The sequence below is a fragment of the Varanus komodoensis genome, unplaced genomic scaffold (assembly GCF_004798865.1).
Source record: "Varanus komodoensis strain SLA01 unplaced genomic scaffold, ASM479886v1 scaffold8, whole genome shotgun sequence".
Classification (NCBI taxonomy): domain Eukaryota; kingdom Metazoa; phylum Chordata; class Lepidosauria; order Squamata; family Varanidae; genus Varanus; species Varanus komodoensis.
Genome location: NW_025336481.1, coordinates 5,156,138 through 5,179,508, shown reverse-complemented (window position 1 = coordinate 5,179,508; position 23,371 = coordinate 5,156,138). Strand labels below are relative to the sequence as shown.

General features: G+C 46.4%; 1 protein-coding gene across 1 annotated transcript in view; it reads right to left on the bottom strand.

Annotated features, from left to right (window-relative positions):
* KCNQ2 (potassium voltage-gated channel subfamily Q member 2) overlaps window positions 1-23,371 on the bottom strand; it is a gene marked incomplete at its 5' end in the record, with an annotated part of 63,357 nt that overhangs the window by 4,543 nt on the left and 35,443 nt on the right. The window contains 2 exons of the mRNA XM_044455151.1: window positions 16,014-16,043; window positions 17,869-17,937. Of these exons, the coding sequence (XP_044311086.1) occupies window positions 16,014-16,043; window positions 17,869-17,937 (99 nt within the window). The remainder of the gene's footprint in view (window positions 1-16,013; window positions 16,044-17,868; window positions 17,938-23,371) is intronic.

Genomic DNA, 23,371 nt, shown 5'->3' with positions numbered 1-23,371 from the left:
TCCCTACTTCTTTTCTGAATATTAATGGAGTGCTTCACCCTCCGAGTATCAACATCAATCAGAAAGTATGGAAGATACTAACACGCACTTTTGCCTGGAACCAGGTAGGGCCCAGAAGCAACGTGCAGAGCCCATCACGCCTGTGCTAGTGAGAGAAGCTCAAGTCTGAAACAGCACAGGGCACGGCTACTTCTCTGCAGTCAAGGCGAAGGTGGGAGGCTCAGCCTTTCACAATTTAACCTTCTGCATCCAGATGTTTCCAGATGCACATCAACCATGTGGTTTGATGTTCCATTCCATGTTCATTTGGTACTTTTTATTTGGCCCATTTGGTACTGGATTGCCTCAGCTCTGAGGCAACGTCGCTCAAGGCACTGAGGCTCCGGGGTCCGACTTTGGCATGTTCATGTTCTTGTAAATGGTTCAGAACCACAGAGCTGCATCACCCACTGGTCTGACCCATGAAACCTCTGTTCGTTCTTCTCTTTGTGTAGGCACCATTCACCACCACTGCATGTTCTCAACTTCCAATTTCCCATTCCCTAGAAATACACTGTCAGGACTGAAATCTGCATTTGTGTGTTCCATGAACTTGCATGCAGAAAAGTGATCTACTGAACAAGAGAAAGCTAGCTTGATACATTTGCCTTTGTACTGGGAAACATCAAGCATCTGAGGGATCCAGACAGGGATCTGGATAGCATGGGAGGATTTCACATGGCTTGGCTGTGAACTCAAACTAGTCTAAAACACAGTCAGGACTCCTTGTCTGTTTGTCCACCACCCAGAAAGCTTCAGCTATTGGGCAGTATAGAAAAAATTAATTAATGGCTCCAGAAAAGGAGACACACCACAGCTCCACGCGACATACTCTGTGAGTGGTCATACTCAGCCTCACACGTTCAGTCTCTGACATCTCCAGTTAAAAGCATCAGGTAGGAGGTGCTGAGAACACCGTTGCCCTGAAGCACTCTTGACTGTCAAAGCGGAAGCCAAGAGGACACACGGACAAAGGGTTGGTGGCAGCTGCTGGCCCCGACGCTGGTGGCACAGTGTGTCCACGCCAGGCTGAAGTCTAAACTCTGAAGGACCAGTCCACAGTGCTCAACCTATCTGGGAGCTAGGGAGCAGATGCATTGCCCTACAGGAATCAGAGACAAATAGTAGACGCTGGCCCAAGGCAGCCTCCTGTGCTTCCTAAGGTTAGAGCTTCCTCTCACTGTGGAAGACTTGTTCTAAGAGCTGGGCACTTGCTGGATACTCCCTGCAAACAGAGGCTCTCTTCCACTGCTCCAGGTCAGTGTTGGCTGGCCCTGCTGGTAGTTAGAATCAAACAGCACCTGCACAACTGCAGGTTCTTTATCTCCAAGGAAGGCCATCAATTGTCTCCTCCGAGGTACCTGGCATGCCTTCAAGGAGGGAGCTTCCCTAACTGTGCCAATAGAAATGCCCGGAATTAAATGTGGGTTGTTTTGCACACCAAAGACCACTGCACTATGTCCCCTATGAAATAGGCTTTCCCAGCCATTGTCTAGGAGGCTCAGACAGAAGCTTGGAAGAAGACTGAAGAAGATCCTTCCAAGGCTGTGCTGAACCTGGGCAACCCCTCAGCAATACCGAGACAGAGAGGAAATGAGGTACGTGCCGGACCTCCTAAAGGTCTCTTGGCTAGTTTCACTACTGGAGGGTAAGGCAAGCCGTAGCAGCTGCAAAGAGAGGCATCCCATACGTATACCTCTGGCGGCGCGTAAGGGAAGGAGCTGAGAAACGTTGAGGGATCAACATTCTTTCGCAAGGGGCACTGGGGGGGCATGCAGACAAGTGGAGAACTAGTGGAGGCTGAAGTCCCACAGGCGTGCGCACGCTGGAAACTGGCTGGGCTGCGGGATCACTGCGGAGGATCCCGTGTCAGAGATAGTCTGGATGACGTGCGATGTCCCACATGCTGCCGCCATCGCCTCTCCTGTGCCTGTGCGGCTGCCGTGGTCCAAAATGGAAGGAACCGATTCCTAGATGGCACGAGAGAGGATCGTGCGTGGACGGGAAAAGCCAAAGGAGGCAGCAGGGGAGCTCTTCCGAATCGTGTCGGCCTGCACGGATCCATCCGCAACGGCAACCTCCTAAGCATTCGCGAGGCTGCAGTCAACAGCGACCGCTTGGCAGGGCAGATCTGTCCCACCTGATCCATTGCAGATGACAGTCCTAGGGAGCAACATGCTATAGAGAGTGTAACTAGGACCTTCCGGATGATCCAAGTTCTATCCCTGGACTCAGACGATATGGGAAGGTTAACTAAGATTGCTGTAAACCACCCAAAGAGCTTTGGCCACGGGGCGGTATAGAAATGAGATAAAGGTATAAATAGTAAATAATAGCTACCTGTTAGGGTAGCGTGTGATACATAGCTGCAATTGGACCTTTAAAAAAGAGATCTAACATTAATTTTGTGGAACTGCTGATGCAACTGTATATTCTGTGAAAGCCCGTTACTCAGAACGACAAGAAAGCAGAATGTTCTCCATACCTATGGGGGGGAAAAAAAGCAAAGGTGCTGCTATCCTATGCAGGTTTAGTTCGTTTTTTTAAAGCATACAACTCCCAGAATGCTCTGTGTGGCATGCTGGGAGCTGTATGGCTTTTTCTGCCAAAGTTGCCAACAATGACACCCTAACTCATGAGTGATTGAGCCAGATCCATTGCTGTATTTACGGGTCCTTCAGCCAGTCGACTAGCTTCCAAATTAATTCGCTGTAGCATGCAGGCAAATTTCAGCAGGGTACAATGCTGTTGAGAAGGTCAAGTGAACTGGGGAGGAAAGAAAGTGCCAAGCCTTTGCAGCTGATTCCAGACCATGGTTCCATCTATTCAAGGTAAAGCACACTGTCTCTGAGAGAGGATATGGAGGCACCAACAACTTAGGTGGACAGGTGAAGATGGATTTGTGCACAGGTGTGATGCCGGCGAGAACATGTGATTGCCTACAGGAAGGGAGTGGAAAACTCTGCAGGATCAGCTGAACAAAATATTTAAAGTGCTGCTCCATCCAATACTAAAGCTACCAGAGCCTTCCGGTATCTTATTTAGTCTCAATAACAATGTCACCACAGATATTACGGCTGCCAGAAATAGGTTTCCTGTATTGTGTCCCTCCCTCCATTCCTGGTAACATGTAGTTTCACCTACTATGTGACAAAATATTGTCATCTCATGTGCATTTCCTTGCCCCCAACTCCACAACATGTCCAAGAAGTGGGGTAGGAAAACACACTCTGTTACGATTCCACAACGTGAATTGAGTAAAAAGGAATCTTGTAGCAGGGGGAGAAGGAAGGATATCATATCGAGTTGCTGTTTTCAGCAGTCGGAAGTAGGTTGCTCCTTTGTTTGCAGACTTGTGTCTTGCTTAGATAAATGCTTAAATGTGTAAAGGTTAAATATCTCAGGGTTAACTATAACCTATCAATGCAGTACCTTATGCACACTGAAATATTTCTAGCCCCTTCGGCTGGGTCCCTCTCAGCACATACAGTGTTCTGGCCCCTCAAGAGTCACAAAGATGGTGCTTGGTTGTTACGGGGGGGGGGGGGACCAATCATGAGCAGAAAGGGTTTGCTTTCTCAAAAGTATGTTCCATCATCCACCTGTGCATGGCTGATGGATTGTGCCAAACTGCTGTTTGCAGGCGCTCCTGTCCACATGACGGTACCCTGTACACACATGTGTACTGCACAACCGTGTAAACAGCCTACTCAAGTGCATACTCAAGTGCATACTCAAATGCATATAGATGTGACATGAGGAATTCCTGCTTCCTGCATCCTAACAGCAAAAATGTTTCCAGTGCTGCAATTCTCCAATTCTGGGGCAGGTCAAGAATTATGTTCTGATTGTGCAACACCCATGCTTGTATAATTTCTGCGGATGTGACACCACCTAAATGGGTACTGGGGTGCCAGTTTGCTCCACCAGTCGCACCTGACCCATTGATCTGAGCATCTATGCTCTTTTCCACTTTGCCTCCCAATTCCCAAACTAATCTCATGGCTTTCAAAAAGTCCCTGAGGTTTTAAAAAGCTGCCTCTCACTTTCCAAAAGCTGGCTCTATCCCTTCAGCAGTTGCTCCTGAAAACTTCACAAAACAACGCACAACCTATAAGGGAATGAGGAAACCAAAGTATTTTTTCTCTGAGCTACACACACCTTACGTAACATACAAGGATGATTGCTTTGGCTTTGACCCTCTTGCCAAGGAACTTTCTTACGACTGCGCCTCTCCGTACAACAACTCATGGAATATTCTGTTTCTTCCCTTGTGTTCCCATCACTTCATCTTGGATTCCCTGGACATTAGTTGCCTTTTAGAGCACTAGTGAGCACCGCTGCTCCTCCGGCTGCCGCGCTGTTTCTGGGCACAATCAAACCCCTACACAGCTCTGGTCCAGGCTCTGAAAGATGGCGTTCTCCTCTAAGCATCTGCCCATATCCTAGGAGACTCGGAAGAAGTCCTCTCTTTCTCCCACCTCCTTCACAGGCATCCTTGGTGGAAATGCGGGAGAGGGCCTTCCCAGTGGCTGTTCCAAGGCTCTGGAAGTTCCTATCCAGGAGTGCCCTCCCTGTGATGCTTTCAGAGGCAGGCAAAACCTTTCTATTCCAACAGGATTTAGGGAATAGTCTGGACCTGTGAGACTGCAATGGATTCTATATTGCTATATTGCTTATCGTCTATACTGTGTTTGTCTATATTGCTTTTATTCTCTCTATTCCTTTTATTGTTTTAATTTTGGCATGTGATGTGTTCTAGCTGATTTCACTATGTTTTCAACTTTTGCACATTTCTGCTAATGCATTATGTTTTTAATCCTGTAAGTCACCTTGAGACCCAGCATTGGGAATAGGCAGAATAATAACATTACATTAATATTAATACAAAGGAAACACTGCTTTCCTTTAGGAGTAGGACTGATTAATACAAGAGTTCCTTATGTACAAGCAGAGGGGCACCATTTATCATAACCCTTTCATATTGTCCCAAATATTCAGGACACAGTGGGGAAAATCAAACAGCATTCAAAACTGTACCAAGCAACCAGTAAGTCACTTCCAAAGCCAGCTTGCAATCTAAAACTTCTACTGAGCTCATGAATGTGAGACAAGATGGGAGTCAAGGTGGGACGCTATGCAGGCCATGCATTCCTTGGGGTGTCATAAGTCCGAGATGACTGGGCATCACGTCACAACAAATAGCAACAGAGTGAAACAGCTGGAAACAATAAGCATGCCTCCCCTACCCAAAAGTTTGAGGACCAGTGCCTCTAGTAAGAACAGACCCAAGTTTATGATTCAGGCTTCCATGAGGTAAGAAAACAGATGGTGCACTTACTTGAAATTTGCAGGCAGACTAAATTATATCTTGAGTTTTGAGGGTAAGTTTAACTAGCTTACCAAACCAGGGAGGACTGAGTGCTTATACACTCCTGGCCAGTCTATAAGCAGAAAGAAGGACTCAAGTTCAGACAGAGCTGAAAGATTTTTAATCTACACTTTTGGGTTGTCCTCCTTATTCCAGCTGAGGCTTCAGAAAAATCACCTGCAGTCACCTCTGAGGGAAGGTGAGAAGCGCTGTGCTGGATCAGACCAAGATGAAAGGTGAGAGGGGGTTGCATTTCACTGTCAGCATCGTCAAAAACCTCTTAGCATGCTCAGCATGATACCGCTCATGCTTCACAACAGTAATGATGGATAAACATACAGCCGAGCATCTCGGAGATGGCACGGACATGTTGGAAGCAGCCAATGATGTGAGTGGTCTCTTCCAACTTCTACGATCAGACTCTCAAGTACCACTGGCCACCCTGCCTTGCCACACAGGTAAACCTCGAGGGGAAGGCAGGACCTGGCATCAAACACCTGGTGAGAATCAAGAGTTCTACAGCCCCTGCATCCAGCCAGCCCAAGAACAAGCCACAAAGAAGGCCTTAATCATGCATCTTTTCCTTGATTTCAGCTCAGAGGTGAGACTTATGATTAATCTCAACATAATCTTGTCTTCCTAGTTTCTTCCTTCTTGCTGGTATTTTTTAAACTAAAATGACAGAGATATACACATTTGGGTACTTTAAAAAGTTTTGCCATTTTGAAACAAATGATGAATGACTGTTGGAGATAAACCAACAGAAACCAACATGCATCAGTCACATTTAGCAAGCATTCTCTGGTGTTCTAACTAGCTTTGCATGTCCAGACTTAACAGCAAACAAGCAAACCAAGTGTCCACCATTCAAAGCACAAGAAGGGGAAGAATTAGTCATTTAACTGCCATAAGGTTTGCATAAGTCACCCGAAAGTTAGATTTTCTTTTTAAGGAATGGTGGCAAAACAACATTTCCTTACAAGTGTCAGACTCCCTGTGTTAGGAAACAAACATCACTGCAAAGGCTCTGGAGCTGATTTGGCTGTCACAGAGTCAGCGGAATAAGATGCTGCAAGATTCTGTGATTCAGCCTCCCAGTTTCCAACCTTGTTTAATTGCAACCTGGGTTATGCACACATCCACCAAAGAGGGACCTATCGCTAACACGGGTTGAAGACTAGTCCTCTGTGGCTGCATAGCAGAAGTGGTGGAAGAGCCGGGGGTGTCTCCCCTGTCACTAGCCCACAGCCATGCAGAAGAAGTCCATGCTCAACCTTTCGGTGACACCTAAAGGAGCCATGTCCAGTAGGCTTACAAGGCTGGTCAGCAACAACTGCAGTTCCAGAGTCTTGTATTGATATTAATCTGAGCAATTCTCAGCTGAATTATGATAATGACCAGCCTGTATTTTCCAGAATGGTGTATGAATCCCCTGAACACTTGGTGTCTTTCATCACAGTTGGTCCTTTTTAGCTTGCTAAGAAAGCCCCTAGCCAGGCAAGATTACACATTTCAGATATGCCTTCTTCAGTGATTTCTGTGTTTTGCCTAATTGAGAAGCCAAGGAAGCTGTCGGTGTCCATTTGGTGTTTTAGGGCTTTAGACAGGGTCTTCCTTGACTCACTGAGCGCGTCTATTAATCAGATGAGTGATCAGAACAGAAGGTAGCAGGGGAAAGAAAGAGACAGAAAAAGAGAGGATGAGCCGTGCAGCTTTGGATTAGTTCCGTGCGAAGCAATTCCCGTGGTACCTAGAGTTTCCTGAGCAGCATCCACAAAGTGACTTTCTGCATGGATTGCTTTTACTGAAAATGAGGGGAAAGCAGAATAATTAGACCAGATGGCTCAGGCTAGACAGGAAACTGATCAACTGTAGACAGGAACTGGGACGGCCACATCCATTCTAGGTATTATGGATTTTGGATGGGGTTTTTTTTCCCTTCTACCTGCTGCAAAGTGCAATCAAAATACAGCTCATTTACGCTTCGCAATGAAAAATACTATTACAAATAAACCCTTCTGCATTAGAAATGGGAATATTATTTTCTCATTCAGCTTCTCTAATGGGGAGTGGAGCCATTCAAAACATTTCATGTTTATACACTCATTAATTTGAACATTTTGTTCACAATTTTTGCCTTTCCCAGTATTAACGATTTGTGATATTGCTATGTTTTGCCAGAAACAGATATGTTCTGTCTTTCAACACATCTTTGGGAAATGGCATGGGAGAAAAAGTTCCCCATTTAATTTCTATATTAATCATCTACTCCCAAACTATGTTGGATTTTGTTTTCCCTACTCCCAAATATTAATTCTTGGCTTTCTCTAATATTTTCTAATCTACTGTTGCATTCACCCAGCAGAACTGTGTAAAAAAGGGAGAAACTTCCCCATTGAATTTAATCTAACCTTATACCCAACTTTACTCTGGAATAATCTTCCCCTCTTTATTTATTAAGTAAATAACTAATAAGTACTTGAGTACGGATTATGTATTGACACTTGCTGGCTTCAAAAATGCTGGCATCCCTTCTCTGACAGCAGGTATGTAAAAGCACAAGAAAGCCACACAGTCTAAAATTTATCAATTTTGCAGAAACAAAGCAGGGGAGTTTTTATGTGCTGTGATTCAAATTAGTGTACACGCTCTGTGCGAAACAGGACAAAACAAACCATTTTATGAGAAAGAGATGCAATTCTCTTGGTCTCTCTCTCTCTCTCTCTCGGGCAATCTTGTGTGATGTTCCACACACACATTTGGATGTACCCCCTGAGCTGGTGGAGGTCGAAGAGCCTCAAACCCAAGTCACTTAACTTATTAGCAATATCAGATGCTTCCCAAAAGAGACTCTATAAAATCTAGTTTGGCCCAAAGACCACCATTCTTATTTCAATGGAGCTGTTCCAGGACCTCACTGGGAGGAGCCATTAAAACCACCTCTCGGCCACATTTAAAATGCAGCCCTGCTCCACCTGCAGGGAGGGGAAATTCGAATCGGGCTGCCTGAAGGCATCTGAAGGACCGTGTCCAATTCCTTCTGCTCTGTAACCTCCACGGCACGTTCAAACGGAATCCACCCTTTTTTTTCTCAAGCATACCCGGTAGTTTTCATAAGAAGCCAGAACTCTGTTTATATGAGGACAGACCAACACCAAATAAAATAGCTTGTGATGCAGACCAAGACCGGGGCTGCTTTGGTGGGTTATCCAAAGTGTTCCCGTTACCCCCAGCCAGCCCCCAAATCCACCTGGAACCCCTTCTACCCATGGAGGGAAGAGCCCAGAAACTAGACAATGTACCACCTGGCCAGCAGCAGAAGCTTGCCTCTTGCCACACGTACATATTAACCTGGTACCTTTCTCTCTTACTTGAATTGTAAGCCAGTTTGGGAGAACGTTTCAGCCGAAAAACAGGGTCTGTCTCTCCATCAGATAATCTGCATGGCTCCCTCTCTACACTTAAAAGCAGTCGTGGGTTCCACCCCCTGCTGACCACCAGCCATGTAGTCCTACAAGGAGCTGCAAGGAGTTTGAGCCCAACAAGATCCAGAAGGCCACAAGCTCACGGAGCATGTAACCAATGCATTTCCCAAGGGCTCAGCCACGTTGGCATGTTACAGAGGCTTATTTTAAAGCAAGAGGGCCTGGGCAGAATACTTTTAAATACCCCTAAAGTGAGGAACACCCTGCAGATAAGCTAATCAATTAGGTCCAGGCAAAGCTGAGCCAGGATTCAGAAACGAGACATGCAACACTCCTGCTGTTATCAACCAGAACATAGTATTGCTTTATAACATTTGGGGAGAGAAAGCACAGCTTCGTGAAAGCAAGTGTGTCTTTATGGACAGAGTGCCAAACTAGGGCTAGAGAAACCCGGGTTCAAATTCCTACTCAGCTCACCGAGTAACCTTGGACCAATCCATCTCCATCTCAGGGGCTGTTGCAGGGAAAACGGAGGGGCAACAAGAGGAGGGGAAAGCAAAACATCTTGGAGGGAAATGAGATAAACAAACAAGAAATAAAGGACAAAAACAAACAGGCTGGAAAACGGTACAAGACAACAGTTCCACCTGCTCTGAAATCTGCTTCAGGCAAGCAAATTTGTTTGCAAGAGGCCATTTGGCACAGTTCACCTTCTTTACTGTTCAGATGGGGGTTGTGGGACCAGTAACATTTACAGCCATTTTCCCATAGGGCTGTAATGTTTCCTTCGTCATTCACCTATAAAAGAAGCCCATTTCCTAAAAAGCTGTCCCCAGTTACCCATACAGATTAATTTGCTTTTAAGCACCATCAGTATTCCAAAATTGGGGGTCTGACATTTCTTTCCCTTTCCTAATCCCAGTGACCCTAAGAGCAACTCCAGGTCCAACCTTGTATCTGTCACATAACCTGCAGAGCCTGACATGAATACCTGCAGCCTTCCTTTCCACCATTTCACCTTGAAACGCTTCACAAACATGCACTGGGACTTCATCACTGATGAAGTCTTCCCCCCTCCCTGTAATTCCCCCACCAAACCTGCGCTTTGTAAAATCTTGCCTGATTTACAAGACCTGGAGAACTCGACAGCTCCAGATTGGGGATCTTTCAGCTGGCCTAATTAAGGTGTTACACTAACATGGATTTTGGGATCCGTCTTAGAAGAGGCATTGAGTGGGTCTGCACTAACGCTCAGTCCCCCTGGAAAACAAGCTACCCAGAGTGGCTTCCACACTGAATAATGCATGGTATGCGTGCCACACACTGGCATACCATGGCTTGTTCACCTTCTCCTTCCCCCTCAGGCCTCCAGCCAGCTCTAGCCCCTACCCCACGGGATTTTCAGCAGAACTCCTCCCTTTGACCCCTCTCTGTTCCAAAGGTGAACCCTTTTGATTCCCTGATGTTCACAAAAAGAGAGCTTACAAAACGTGCAATCCAGGTAGTAGGGGTACTTTTTAGTTGTTGCTGTTGTCGTCAGTTTTTTTGCAATGTGCTCTTAAGACTATCTGATAGGTGGTCTTTCCTAGTCAATTTCCTTATAAGTTGCAGCTGTCAAGGGGAGCGTGTGAGGCAAAATACAAGGAAATTGAGGGATAAGGGCTCCCTATGGGATAAATTGTTCACACCTGCAAAGGATCAGAGAAGAAATAAAAGGAAAGGAGGTACCAAAAGTCAGAAGCACCAAAACTTGGGGTGAGAAAGCAATAAGCGCACCAAAAATTAGGGGGACAATATTTTTCCCTTCACAATGTGATTTGTCATGGAAAATTTTAACAAGTTTACATGTTGAACAAACAGTTCTCAGTATCCTCTACCTTTTCAGCCCTTCCATAGTTCTCCAGCTCTTCTAAAAAGGGGAGATATAAACGCCCACACACCCCCATGCAAACCCTCACCACTGTGGTTACTGCGGGACCCTGACAGTTATTTTAAGAAACCCTACAAGGGCATTTGAATGGGGCCCCATGGAGGCAAGGGGTACAACTTCAAGTACTGATGGGTGGACCTGCCATTTCATTTTCTCTGCCTTGCTCAGCCACCCTCTATCATCATCATCATCATCATCATCAAAACATTTATATGCCGTCCTTTGCCACAGCTTCAGGACGGCTAACAAAAATATCAATATAAATAATACAAATCTCAATAAATCAATCCCCACTGCACCACCTGCAGTCCCCAATAAACAATACGTAATACAATAAATAATCAATAAAGATTATTTTTAAAATCTAAGATTTTTAAAAGAACCAGCAGGAATATCTGCACATTTTGAGGACTGGAAAGTAAATGGAAGAGAAATGCACGTCATGCTCCTGGCTGAGAACGAAATCTTGCCAACATTTGCATGAATTTAAGGGCTTGCAAGAAAACGGAGGGAATTTGGGCACCTGCAGTAATGGGGCATTTTAATGCTGATGTGCAAACTTCCTCCCCTCCCCATTTACTTCTCAGCCATTGCAAGTGTGTATATTTTCCAGAAGCAAAGAATGGCACAAGTGCTGCCAGCAGGTTTCTTTTTTAAATCCTTAGAGGTGGCAGGGTGGAATGGAGCATGACTTACATCGCCCCACGCTGCCTGTGACTGATTCCCATTCTACCTTTTCCAGGTTTATTTAAGAACAAGGGCAGCTGAAATACCTGCAGCTAAGGTCTTCCCAAAAGGGGTGGGTGTTACTCCTTCCCCCTGCTAGTACAGGCGGGAAGATGAGTGTTGAAAAGGTGGAGGACACTAAAAGATGTCAGTTCAGCCATCAAAACTGAGGGAATTGCGCTGCTAAGCAGGAGGTACTGCTCCCCTCTCTTCACCCCGTTTCTGGTGCACGTCCTGAGGCTTTGGTGCTTTCCCACGGGTTCCTCCTTTCCCTTGGTGTTATCCATCCCCATGGCCCTGGTCCTCACCAACTGTGTGCAACTTAGCCATATCCAGTCTTGTCTCTCCACTTTCCTTCCTTAGCCTGACCCTTTGCTCCTTCGAACAGCGGAAATATATAAGGAAATTGGGTAGACAAGACCACACGTGCTCCTGCCCGCTTTTGAACATACCATAAAATTGCTTTCCCAGGTTCAGGTGACAAGGCAACCCATCAGCTACAAACAACCCCTAAAAAACAAATCATGATTTGTCAGGGTGGCTTGTTTGCAAACCTAACCATGGCAACTGGCTGTGTTTGGCTGCTCATGATGGGGCGTCATGTCACGAGGTCAATCGCTCCTCTCTTCTATTTGATCCCAGCTGAACGAGACCCTAGAAACAGAGAAGAAATCGGGTGCACTGTCTCTGCTGGGGCCAGAATTCCTGATTTCTATCCGGGTTACATGGGAGGGGGAGCATGAGGCCTGCTGGCAGAGGCGAGCCAGAGCCAGTGAGAAACTTTTCCGCACTGACCAGGGAAACAGAGCCTTCCATTTCCAAGGATCCCGAGGCCAAGCGCTTCTCAGGCCAGGAGGGTGCTCAAAAAGAAGCACCCACCTTGGTCAACGAGCAAAAATCCACGGCAGTCCCAGCATAAAAGAGCCACGCTGGACAGAACACCTCCATGTAGAGAAGGACGTCTTTCTCTCTGTCCTAAATCTCCCACCATTCAGGTTATTGGATGACCTTGCTGAGGTCCAGTCTAGTGGGAGGGAGGGAGAGAAACTCTTTCCAGGCAGGATCCGTGACTTCCGTGGCCTTTTCCTCAGCTGCAGAGGCGATCCTGCTGGAAGGGTTCTTATAGGCCATTCAGCACCAAGGAGAGGCTCCTCCAGCTCAGAGCTCAGCTTGTGGGCTTTGCCAAGTCTCAGTAGGGCTCCCAGCTCACACTGGTACTCTAAGGTGGCCCTTGCTGCATTTTTGTGCTCAAAGCTCAGCGCTTCGGGGTGGGGCTGCGTCCAGCTCGTCCTAACCACTACCGTCCTCAAGAACCCCTCCTCCTTTGCACAGCCATTGTTCCTGGAATATGAGGAGACCCATAGATGTTGATGCATTTACATGAAGACGATCAATGTATTGCAGTGGTTCAAATGCCAAGTGATGCTGGGCAGACCCAGGTCCAACTCTCCAACTGGCCAGGAAGTTCTCTACTAACCATATATGCCTTTGGAGGAAAGTCCGTACGCCCATTTATTAAAGAATGACCGTTCCTGCCCTGCATCTGGATGTGCAGAGTCACCTTGCCAGCATTCCCACGAAAGCACTACATGATCTGCCAGTGTCAGAGAGTTCTATCGCCAGGCCGAAGGACAAGAGCTGCAGGGCAGGCCCAGCCACTGCTCCCAGATTCGCCAGTCATTCCTGGCAAGAGAAATGCCCCGTCCTTGTGTCCAGAGTCCCTCACGCTGCACACGGCAGCCAGCAAAGACAACGCTCTGAGCACACGGACAGCTTGCATTCGCTTGACAAGTGTTCCTGGGGACGCAGAGGCGTCAGGTCCACCCACTGGTATCCCTAAAACAATGATTTCCTAGCAGTTCTACAAACACAGTTAAGACCCCGAAAGTGGTTGTGATCAAAAACCATCGGTCTTCTCCTAAGCCAAAGTTAAAAGGTGGCCCGTAACACCACCATGTCGGAGGGAAATGTGCCGTTCTGGTTCAACAAACCTTCCGAGCAACACTGGAAACTTTACAGAAGGGCGGGGAACTTTTTATGTCGAGCCACATCCCCTCGGAAGAAACCTCGCAGAAGAGGGGGCTGCAGATCGGGGTGGGCAAGGCTGGAGCTGTTGAGGAGCAGACCCCAATCCCAAGGCAGAGAAGAGCTGTGCTGGAGGTGGTCCCTCTTTCTCTCTCCCACAACTCGCAGGGTGGAGAACGAGAAGTTGCAGCCAGGCCCAAAGGAGCCATCCTCAATATCCAGCCAAAATGAAGCCTTCCTCCTTCCTATTAGACAGGGTGAAGGTGGGAAAAGCTCATGGAGGGCCAATGTTCCCTCGCCCCTAATGCAAAGTTGATAGAAAGCCTGAAAAGTGAGATACATCCCAGATGCATCCCAAGGTGCAGTACATCCCAGAAGCTGAACCTCAGTGCGCCTGTCACTACTCAGTCCGGCAGGAACACAGCTGGCCCTCTCCCTGCATCACTGGCAGAATACGGACTTCCTTTCCTTAGAATCAGATCGGGAACCTATTTCAAGAAATCTGTGGATTTTGGAAATGTTGCAGCTGACCACATCTGCAGAACTCTTGGGAGAGCCATTTTTTCCCTATTTGCCCTCCCGCCCCTTGAGATTGGCAACAGAAGCCCTCCTCCGGGAGCCCTCTGTGAAAGACGTTAGGAGACAGAGGACCCGGAGGAGGGCCTTCTCTGCGGTGGCGCCCCGACTATGGAACGCGCTCCCCAAAGAGGCCCGCCTGGCACTGTCATTATATGTTTTTTGGCGCCAGGTTAAGACCTTTTTACTTAATCAATATTTTAATATATTTTAATATTGAATTTTATTGTTGCATTTTATTAACTTGCAGCCAGAGTGGGTTGTCAAATTACCTATGTTGTAAGCCGGCCAGAGACGCAAGTAATTGGACAGCATACAAATTGTATAAATAAATAAATCAATAAATTTTGCATATGGCAATGTCATCATGCTACAGTGCAAAACATATCCATCTCTGCAGTATTAGATCCTCCCAGAACCTATAAATCAACATGCGTTGCAATGCACGACGTCACAGCAACTGAACCTGCCAAGCAGAAAACTCCTGCCTGTCGCACTGACTTTGCCTTGTGCAAGGCCCAGAGGGTTGCTAGCGGGCGGGCAGTCCAGAGGTGTGCTTTTTCCATACGCCGCTGGTGCAAGAGATATGTGAGCAGCAGTTAACCTGCCAACACTAACAGATGCTCCAGGACTAGGTCTGGCTGAAGACATCAGAAGCTTCAGAACCTTCAGACCTTCAGAACCTCAGAAGCTTCAGAACCTTCCGAACCTTCAGAACCTCAGAAGCTTCAGAACCTCAGAAGCTTCAGAGCCTTCAGAACCTCAGAAGCTTCAGAGCCTTCAGAACCTCAGAAGCTTCAGAACCTCAGAAGCTTCAGAACCTTCAGAGCCTTCAGAGCCTCAAAAACTTCAGAACCTCAAAGGCTTCAGAACCTTCAAAGCTTCAGAACCTCAGAAGCTTCAGAACCTTCAGTCCTTCAGAACCTCAGAAGCTTCAGAACCTTCAGAGCCTTCAGAGCCTTCAGAACCTCAGAAGCTTCAGAACCTTCAGACCTTAAGGACTTCAGAAGATTCAGAACCTCAAAAGCTTCAGAACCTTCAGAACCTCAGAAGCTTCAGAAGCTTCAGAGCCTTCAGAGCCTTCAGAACCTCAAAAGCTTCAGAACCTTCAGAGCCTTCAGAACCTCAGAAGCTTCAGAACCTCAGCTCCATGACTGCTCTGCAGTGCTCCGATGGACACCAACTTACCACGTCAGAACTTGATACTGTGCCTGGGCAATGTGCACTGTGCACTTCAGATTTCCATAACTATTTAGGGAGGAGCACTAGCCGGGCCTGGTACACCATCTGCTGTCTGCCTCACTGTGAGGACCTACTTGCTATAAAACAATGATGTGTGACAAATGTTGGTGGGTTTGTGAATCTCCTTTCTTTCATTGCTACCGGAACCAAAAGAAAGGCAGAAGTACAGGTGAGGGAAGAAGGGTATGCGAAGAATGACCACCACCTCTTTATCACTCCACACCCGCAATTTGGGAAGCGCACACTGGAAAAGGGCCACGTAAAACGGCAGAAGCCCCTCCCGCGTTCCAGGCGGAGAGATCCCAACGCTTCCTGGGGCATTTACGACCCAGGCCTTCCAATCCATTTCTGAGAATACAAATGCCACATCTCAGCCTTGGTTTTGATGCTGCCGCAGCCTCTGCCCCAGAGACTCCACTCAGTTAGATGGCGCACTGCCATTGGAAAGAAGGAAAACATGATCCAAGGACCACCATTACAGGTATGTACAAGGCATGCGGACACAGGTCTCACAGCGTGGGAGGAGCAAGTCGAAGATTTACAATGTTTATTTGAATGGCTCTCAGCTCCTTGTCGCCACGAGCATCACACGCATGACACACAGGAACACAAACTTAGAGAGAAAGAGAGAGAGAAATGTGAGAATGCATGAGAATGGACTCTCTGAAAACATACAGACCTTGGAGATGGCTCGGGCTGCTGCTCTTTCCTTAAACAGAAGCAAAAGTACATTAGCAATGGAGTCAGGTGAAAAACGGGCCCTACACAGACAGTTAAAGACAAGAAAGACAGGGCCAAACAAAACACAATGACAAGGCAGGAGGCTGTAAGGCTACCTAGAGGAAGTTTAGCAGGTGCACCAAGAAGCCTCACAAGACAAGGTCAAGTTAAAGCTAGAGCGCTTTTCAAATTATTATATTATTATTTTATTATTATTATTATTAGGACCATGGAGCTTGGCTGCTTCTTATTTAACAATATCTGATTTGCACCCTGCTTTTCACCAGCATGACAGCACTCCAGGCAGCTTACCATCTTAGATAAACCTTTGTTTTTAAAAGAGCAAATACATTAAACATTATCAAATGTGCAACCGTAACAGACTGAAGATCTAGCGTTCTCCCTTCACACGTAGCAGGCCTGCCCTGATTTAGAATCATAAAAAGGCTGGGCCAGCTGAGACGCAGCTACTGCCAAGGCAGTATCTATCTCACTATCGTTACAAAGGGGTGTGATGCAGCCGCCCTGATCTAAGGACTCCGTGGGCACGGAGATGCTCCCGCAAGTGAGCAAAGGACTCGTGTGCGCTTCTGCATTTGCTGCAGTGCTAGGGAGGGGCCCATGCCTGCACCCGCACTGAATGGTGGTCCATCCCTGTCTCAGAGCCTGCGAAAGCCATATTCGTCGCAAGCTATGCACACGAGAGGACTTGCAAAGCTTTGAAGCAAGTCAATGTCCTATCTCTACTAACCCTCGTTCCCCACATCCCAGGCTTGAAGCAAGACAAAGGGACAAGTTTCCTGTAACTCTCATACAGGGATGGAACTTCATCACAGGGAGAAAACAGTTCCCTTTAATTCTTGTCTGAATGTGTGTGTGGTGCACTTGCAATGGTGTAAATTGGCATCCTGCGACAGCAGGGGGTTGGACCTGATGACCCTCACGGCCCCTTCCAACTCTACTATTCTATTTTATTTTATTTTGATTAAGTTTTATTCTTAATATATACCTAACAAAAAAACCCCTAAAAAGTATCAATCATCGAAAACATCAGACCTACTGGGTCAGCCCTCCACATTTTTTCTTTTTATGTTAAACTATAAACATATTTAAGTCTATGCATAGTCCCGTTTCTCTAGCCAATGATAAAAAGAGTCCCAAGTTTGACAGAAAACTGTATCTTCTTTCTCCTTCAGAGACAAAGTCAATCTGTCCATTTCCACCCAGTCCAAGATCTTTTTCAGAATCAGTTCATTCTACTATTCTATGATTCTATGAACTGAGAAATTTCTCTTCCAACCAAGTCATGTGGGAGAATAGGAAAACGCATCACTTTATTGACCAGATTAGCTGGATGATGTTGTGGCTTACACATATCACAGGCATCACAATCTGCATTAATTGCTTTGTGAATGGAAATCAGGAATCGTCCACCAAGGGCATCATCACTTCTAGTGTGAATCCTCTTCCTCCCCAAGAGAGAGAGGGCTGGGAGGGCTGGTCATATATGGGACATAATGCCGGAAAATCAGCCCATGCAAAAACCAAAATATTTTACAAAGCAAGGAGAATGGAACCTCCAAGTGATGCTCCATGGACAGGACATTATATCAAATAAAAATCCCTAAAGCATGTTATCAGTGTATCTTCTATATTTCAACAAGCGTTCTGTCTGGAATGCTGCTCCAGGAATGCTGAAGCATCAAACCATATAATCCTTGAAAAAAACCTGTTATTTAATTCAGTAAATTGCCAGTTTGGCACCACAGACACTTCTTTCATTTTCTTTCAAGCCTTGTATCAATATTACTAACCTGAAAGTTAATCCAGATTTGCTCTTCAGGTTCCTCAGAAGCTCCAGCTGGTTCAGGGGAGGAATGAGTCTAAATTGGAGGCAGGAGAAACGAGAGAGGGAAAGATCACATTCAGGAAGAGAGAGAAAGAGGCAGGCAAGGCACAGCAGCTTCCCATCCTGCAAACCGCTTCCCTCCCCTGCCTTTCTGCCTGTACCACGGGTCGCAAAAATCGAAAGGCAGGAACGTGTCTTAATAGTTTATGCAATTTCCTGGAGCTTCCAAACATGGGTGAGGAAGCAAAAAGATCAGGAGAGTGGGGGGAAAGGGTGCTGCCCCTGTTCTTTCAACCTTAACTCCTGGAAGGAGGAAGATTACTGCAAATGCTTTCCCTCATGCTGAACATGCACCAGCAGCTCACACTGCTGTCACTTGGAGATCAAGGCTGACAGTAAAGCTTTCCACCCTGTCCTCACTTCACACAGCATTTTATTGTAGGAGTTCCATCTGGCCTGTGTAGCTCCATCCATGTCCTTCAAAGTGCAGTTTTGGATCTTTAAAGCCTTATTCAGAATTATAATTAATTCTGAATCAACTTATTCAGAAGGACCATCACCCCCCACCCCTCACCCTTCCCAGGCATTTTGAACAGCGACAGAGGCCCTTCTCTCTTGGCCACCTGTGAAGGCAGCGAGACAAGAGAGGGCCTCGTCGCAGTGGCCTCACACATCTGGAATGGGTTGCACTGTGGGCTTTCAGGAAAGCCCTGGACACCTCCTTGTTTGTGTGTCTCTTGTTGTTGTTGGAGTTACAGTTCAGATGTTTGTTCTTATAAAACTAGAGGCCTGTGTATTTTGTAAGCCACATTGGGAGGAATCCCCCCCCCCAAAGGTGACCGAGAAATATTAATGAGAGAGAGAAAGAGATCTTTCTTGGAAGTCAAGGCTGACAGCAAAGCTTCAGTGATTAAATGAAGAACCTTGGTGGAAAGAGGATGCAATGAAACTTTTTTAAACTGCTAGGAAATTTGGGGGTGCTGCAATACCTTTAGTGTGATTCAGTGGCTTGGAAAAGATGCAGTTAACTGTTCCAGTGGAAACTCTCAAAGGGCACTCTAAGATCCCCACTCTCAACGATCTGACATCTAAAGTCAGACTGAGCTTCCATTCTTTGAAGAGGTCAGGATGCCCTGCCGTCACCCCAACCCTAAGAAGGAAGCCGACAGCTGCCATCTTCAAAGTTTGCAACAAAAGGGTCAAAGACCCCTGCCCTGGAAGGAGAAATCCTGAACTCTGGAGGCTTTGCATGGTGGTGGTTGCTAAGCCTGAAGTTCTCTCTTTCATTCTAGGCTCCATGAGTTGTCACTAGGCTGCAGAAAGATGGCGGTTCATTCTCCCTCTTTGGCACTTTGCAAACAGAATATACCCTGGACTGCGTTCCAGGCAAGGCAGTTCAAAGACATCCAAATGCGAGGCAAAATTGGGAAAGATGAGCCCAGTGTCAGTTCATCTGCATACATTTCTTTCCAAAAAGCAAGGGGCATTTGGGGTTGCTTTGGTCTTCAACTGGCTGCAAATTTGAAAAGAGCCACTGAAGTGCTTGCCTGCTGAGATGCTCTGGATCCAAAAGGGGAGAGATGGTTTGGAGGTGAATTCTTGAAGGATGAAGCACCTCATCCATAACACAAGAAACACACCATCGGGGACTGGCTTACTGCCTCTACCAGGTGCTAGCGGAGAGACACACTTAGGCAAGGTTCGTTTTAGCAGATACGTATCTCTCCTAGGGCTGAAATGAACTGGAGCAGGTTCATTTGGATGGCAAAGGGGATGTGAGGATTCCAAGCCACAATCTCATAGCAAGAGTTTGCATTCCACAGTCCCAGTGACTAGTGTGTGATTTGGCTGGAAGGATGATTTGAAAGCACCCCTTTTTCCAAGCTGAACTTTATTACCTGAAAAGTCACCAAAAGGACTAGAATTAATGTCAGTGCATCACTCACAGATGGGGGGGGGGGGGAGTGAGAACTAGGTAATTATGCAAGAAATTTCTCCAGTCAAGCTACCCCCATTGGTTAGGCCATGTACTTGGATTCTGCGATAATGTAATATTCATTTGTTTTATTTAATTAATGTCTAAACCCCAGGCAACAGAATATTCTCTCTCTTTCTAGAAGAGGCAACCCCTTGTTTGCAAGGACATACTTAGCACATTTAGAGAGAAGAAAGGCCTACAATTCCCAGCATGCCCCAGTTTTTCTCTGTAAACTTGCATGGGATCGGGCCCTTGAAAGCACAAGGATTCATACCATCACCAGAATGAAAGTCTGTGCATGCAAAACCAATCAAGTCCTAGAATTTGTGTCTCCTTCATTGGTTTTACTCTGCCCATTGCTCATGAAGAATTAATTTTTATCAGCTCTTCTTGCAATTGCATGTACAATACAATACTGCCATATGCTTACTGCTCCTTGCAAAGGGAACACCAGTGACCAACTCCTGTGGGGCACATCAAGCTCAGAAGGGCTGAATCATGCCTCCAAGCTACAATACCATTCACAATATGGACTAGGCAAAACAGTACAAACTCCCACAATTGCGCACGTGCACACACCACAATGGGTTAATATTATCTGTTATAGAAAGCAGTTACAAGAGCACGAAGGTGAGAGCCGCAGCTTGCAAGGAAAGTGGAGGGAGACGGCGACATGGGAAATAGATCGAGGAGGAGAAAGGGAAGGTAAAGGGAGAGATGTTAGAGCAGGATGCGAATGTTCCGAAGACGGTTTATCCAAAGATAATGAAGATGCTCCCTCTCACGTCCTGGGAATTAGCCACTTGCCCATTTTACAGAAGGAACAAGAGAGGATCATGAATGCTAAGTAGCTAAAATGCACTAGTAGCTCCTTAAGTTTCTCCCTAAGTATTTTTCCAGCTCTTCCCAGCTTCGGGTGTGTTTTCTAAACATGCTCAGACGCTGCTTGAGCAAATAAAACTGCCAGTTTTCTCCAAATCATTTAAAAGAAAATATAACAGCATATCACCCTCTACCATTGGGTCATCCTGATCTTACCTACGGTGGGGCTGCACCGAGTAGCTACTAACATCTTTTGGAGAGAGGGGGAGAAAGAATGAAAACAGATGTAACATTCTGAAATTAGGAAAGGCCAGCTGTGGACAGTGCTTCCTGGTCAGCCCCCGAGGCTCATCCCCTGGCAGTTTTCCTGGTTAAGGATATGTCTATAGGGTTAAATGATACATTCTGGTTTTGCAAAGTGAAGGACAGACATCTAAATGAATCAATGTGCATAAGCCACTGAAAAAGAAAAGATGGACCACCTACCTCGTCCACGACAGCCTGCTGGACAACTCACCCAGCAACCACCCAGCCGCAGTGTGAAGCGGTTCAGCCGTCTGCAGAACCAGGTTCACATTGTGGGTGAATTGCCCGCTGGGTTTTACATCTTACAGACCTTACATCTGTCTTCATCCCAACAGAAAAGGTGTGGTAGGAAGGAGAAACGGTGAGCAGAAAGGGCGAGAGAAAGGGACACGGGAGGGGGAGAGAAGGGGCGAAAAGCAGAAATAAAAATGGTGGATGAGATAGAAAGGCAGGTACTGGCCCTGTTCACGCCGCGTATAGGGCGAAAAGCGGTAGGACGATGCGGGGCCACATGCAAGTCCTGCCTGGTTTGCAGGGATTCCGTGATTGCGGATCTTGTTTTCTCAGGAACTCTAATCACAGAAACTCTGCAAGCGTGCGCTGTTTGATATTGTTACTGATGTTGTTCTTGTTAGTGCTGTTGGTATTATATTTCATTTATAGCCCACCTTTTTTCCTCTTGCAAGGAACCCAAGGCAGCTTATATTGTTCTCCTTCTCTCCCTTTTTTATCCCTGTGAGGCTGAAAGTCCATGACTGGCCCAGAATCACCCAGGGGGCTTCATGGCTGAGTGGGGACCAGAACCCGGATCTCGCAGGCGCCCAGTCCAATGCTCTCTCCGCCAGGCCACACAGGCGATCATTCCACTCAATCCACCTGCAAGGTCCTTCAGAGACCTTCCTGCTCAACCTGCGAAGTCCACTCACGTGGACACATGAAGGGGGACTTGTATGCATGCCAAAATCCCCTGCAGGGGTCTGCCCACTTCTGCGAATGCCTGGACAGAATTCCTGGGCAATGACGGAAGGCTGGGGAGCCTGAAAGCTACCAGTTTCTGTAGGCTGGTGGTGCAGCCTACAGAGCATGACATGACTTTGCTTCTCGTAGGATCCTTAATCAGACCATCTACATTTCCATACTACACAGCTTCCCTTTTCAGGAGATCTGATAAAGAACTCTGTGAAACCCAAAAGTTTGCATGTTCCTTCTATACAAACCTAGGGTGGGCCACTCAAAGATGTATTTCCACCTTTTTAGATCTCCTGCATTTAGGAAAAATTTAGAATACTTGGATAAGAGCCAAAAGATGCTTCTCATTCGCAAGGCTCTGTCAGAAATAGAGGAAGTGTGATAAATGCAAATAACGAGTGTGCTTAAAGAGTGCAGTCTCACAGCTCCAGCTAACACATTTTCCACGCTCTGTTTCTCATGTTCGGTAGTACTATCACATTTCATACCAGAGCTCCCCCTCTGGCATATGGAGCCAGCTTCCCTTGACAATTCAGCAAGATAAGCTTCCGTCTCCATTTTTTATTTCGTCATGGAAGTATCTGTCCGTACAGTCCATGTTCAAAGATTGTATCTAGTCTGTCTGAGCTGCGGGTTAGCAAAGACTGATTTTTCTCTCTGCATCTGGCTACAGAAAAGCATCCCCTGATCATACCCAAAGTTGTGATCTCTCCCAGCTGCGTAAACTGGACCCAGTCTCCACGGAACTGGAATTAAGCGTCAGGCATCCCACACCAGGGTGCACAGATTTGCACTGGAAACACCTTGACATTGCTTAATTTACAGGCTGAATACATGATGCAGGGCGACACGTGCGCCTTTTGTAAGGCATTAATTATCTTGCCAGAATAGGGAACTGGTCTTTTTCCAGGAGAAAATGAGACCTAGGGATGGCCGCTAGGAGCAGGGTCTTTTCTGCAGCTGGAACCCCCCTCCGTATTTGGAATGCTCTCCCCAAGATTTGCCTGGTGCCTTCCTTACACTCTTTTCAGCACCAGGTGAAGACCTTCCTTTCTCAAAAACATATTTTAACAGTTGATGCCACTCAACCTTTGTTTTGTATTTTTATCTGTATTTTATTAGTATCGTGCTTTTAATGGTTGTAATTAGTTTTTTATTGTGGTTTTTAATCATATGATTGTGAGCCGCCCAGAGGTGCTGGGGCACAATAAGCAGCATACAAATGTTTTAAATGAATAAATACATCTCTATATGTTACTAAGGCTACATGGGATTGCCACATCATTTTGAGAGTGAAGCAGAGAACAATTTGATGGTGCTACATTAGAGACACAATAGGACACAATCCTATGTATGCTCAGACAGAAAAATGTCCTCCAACTCCCAGCATGCC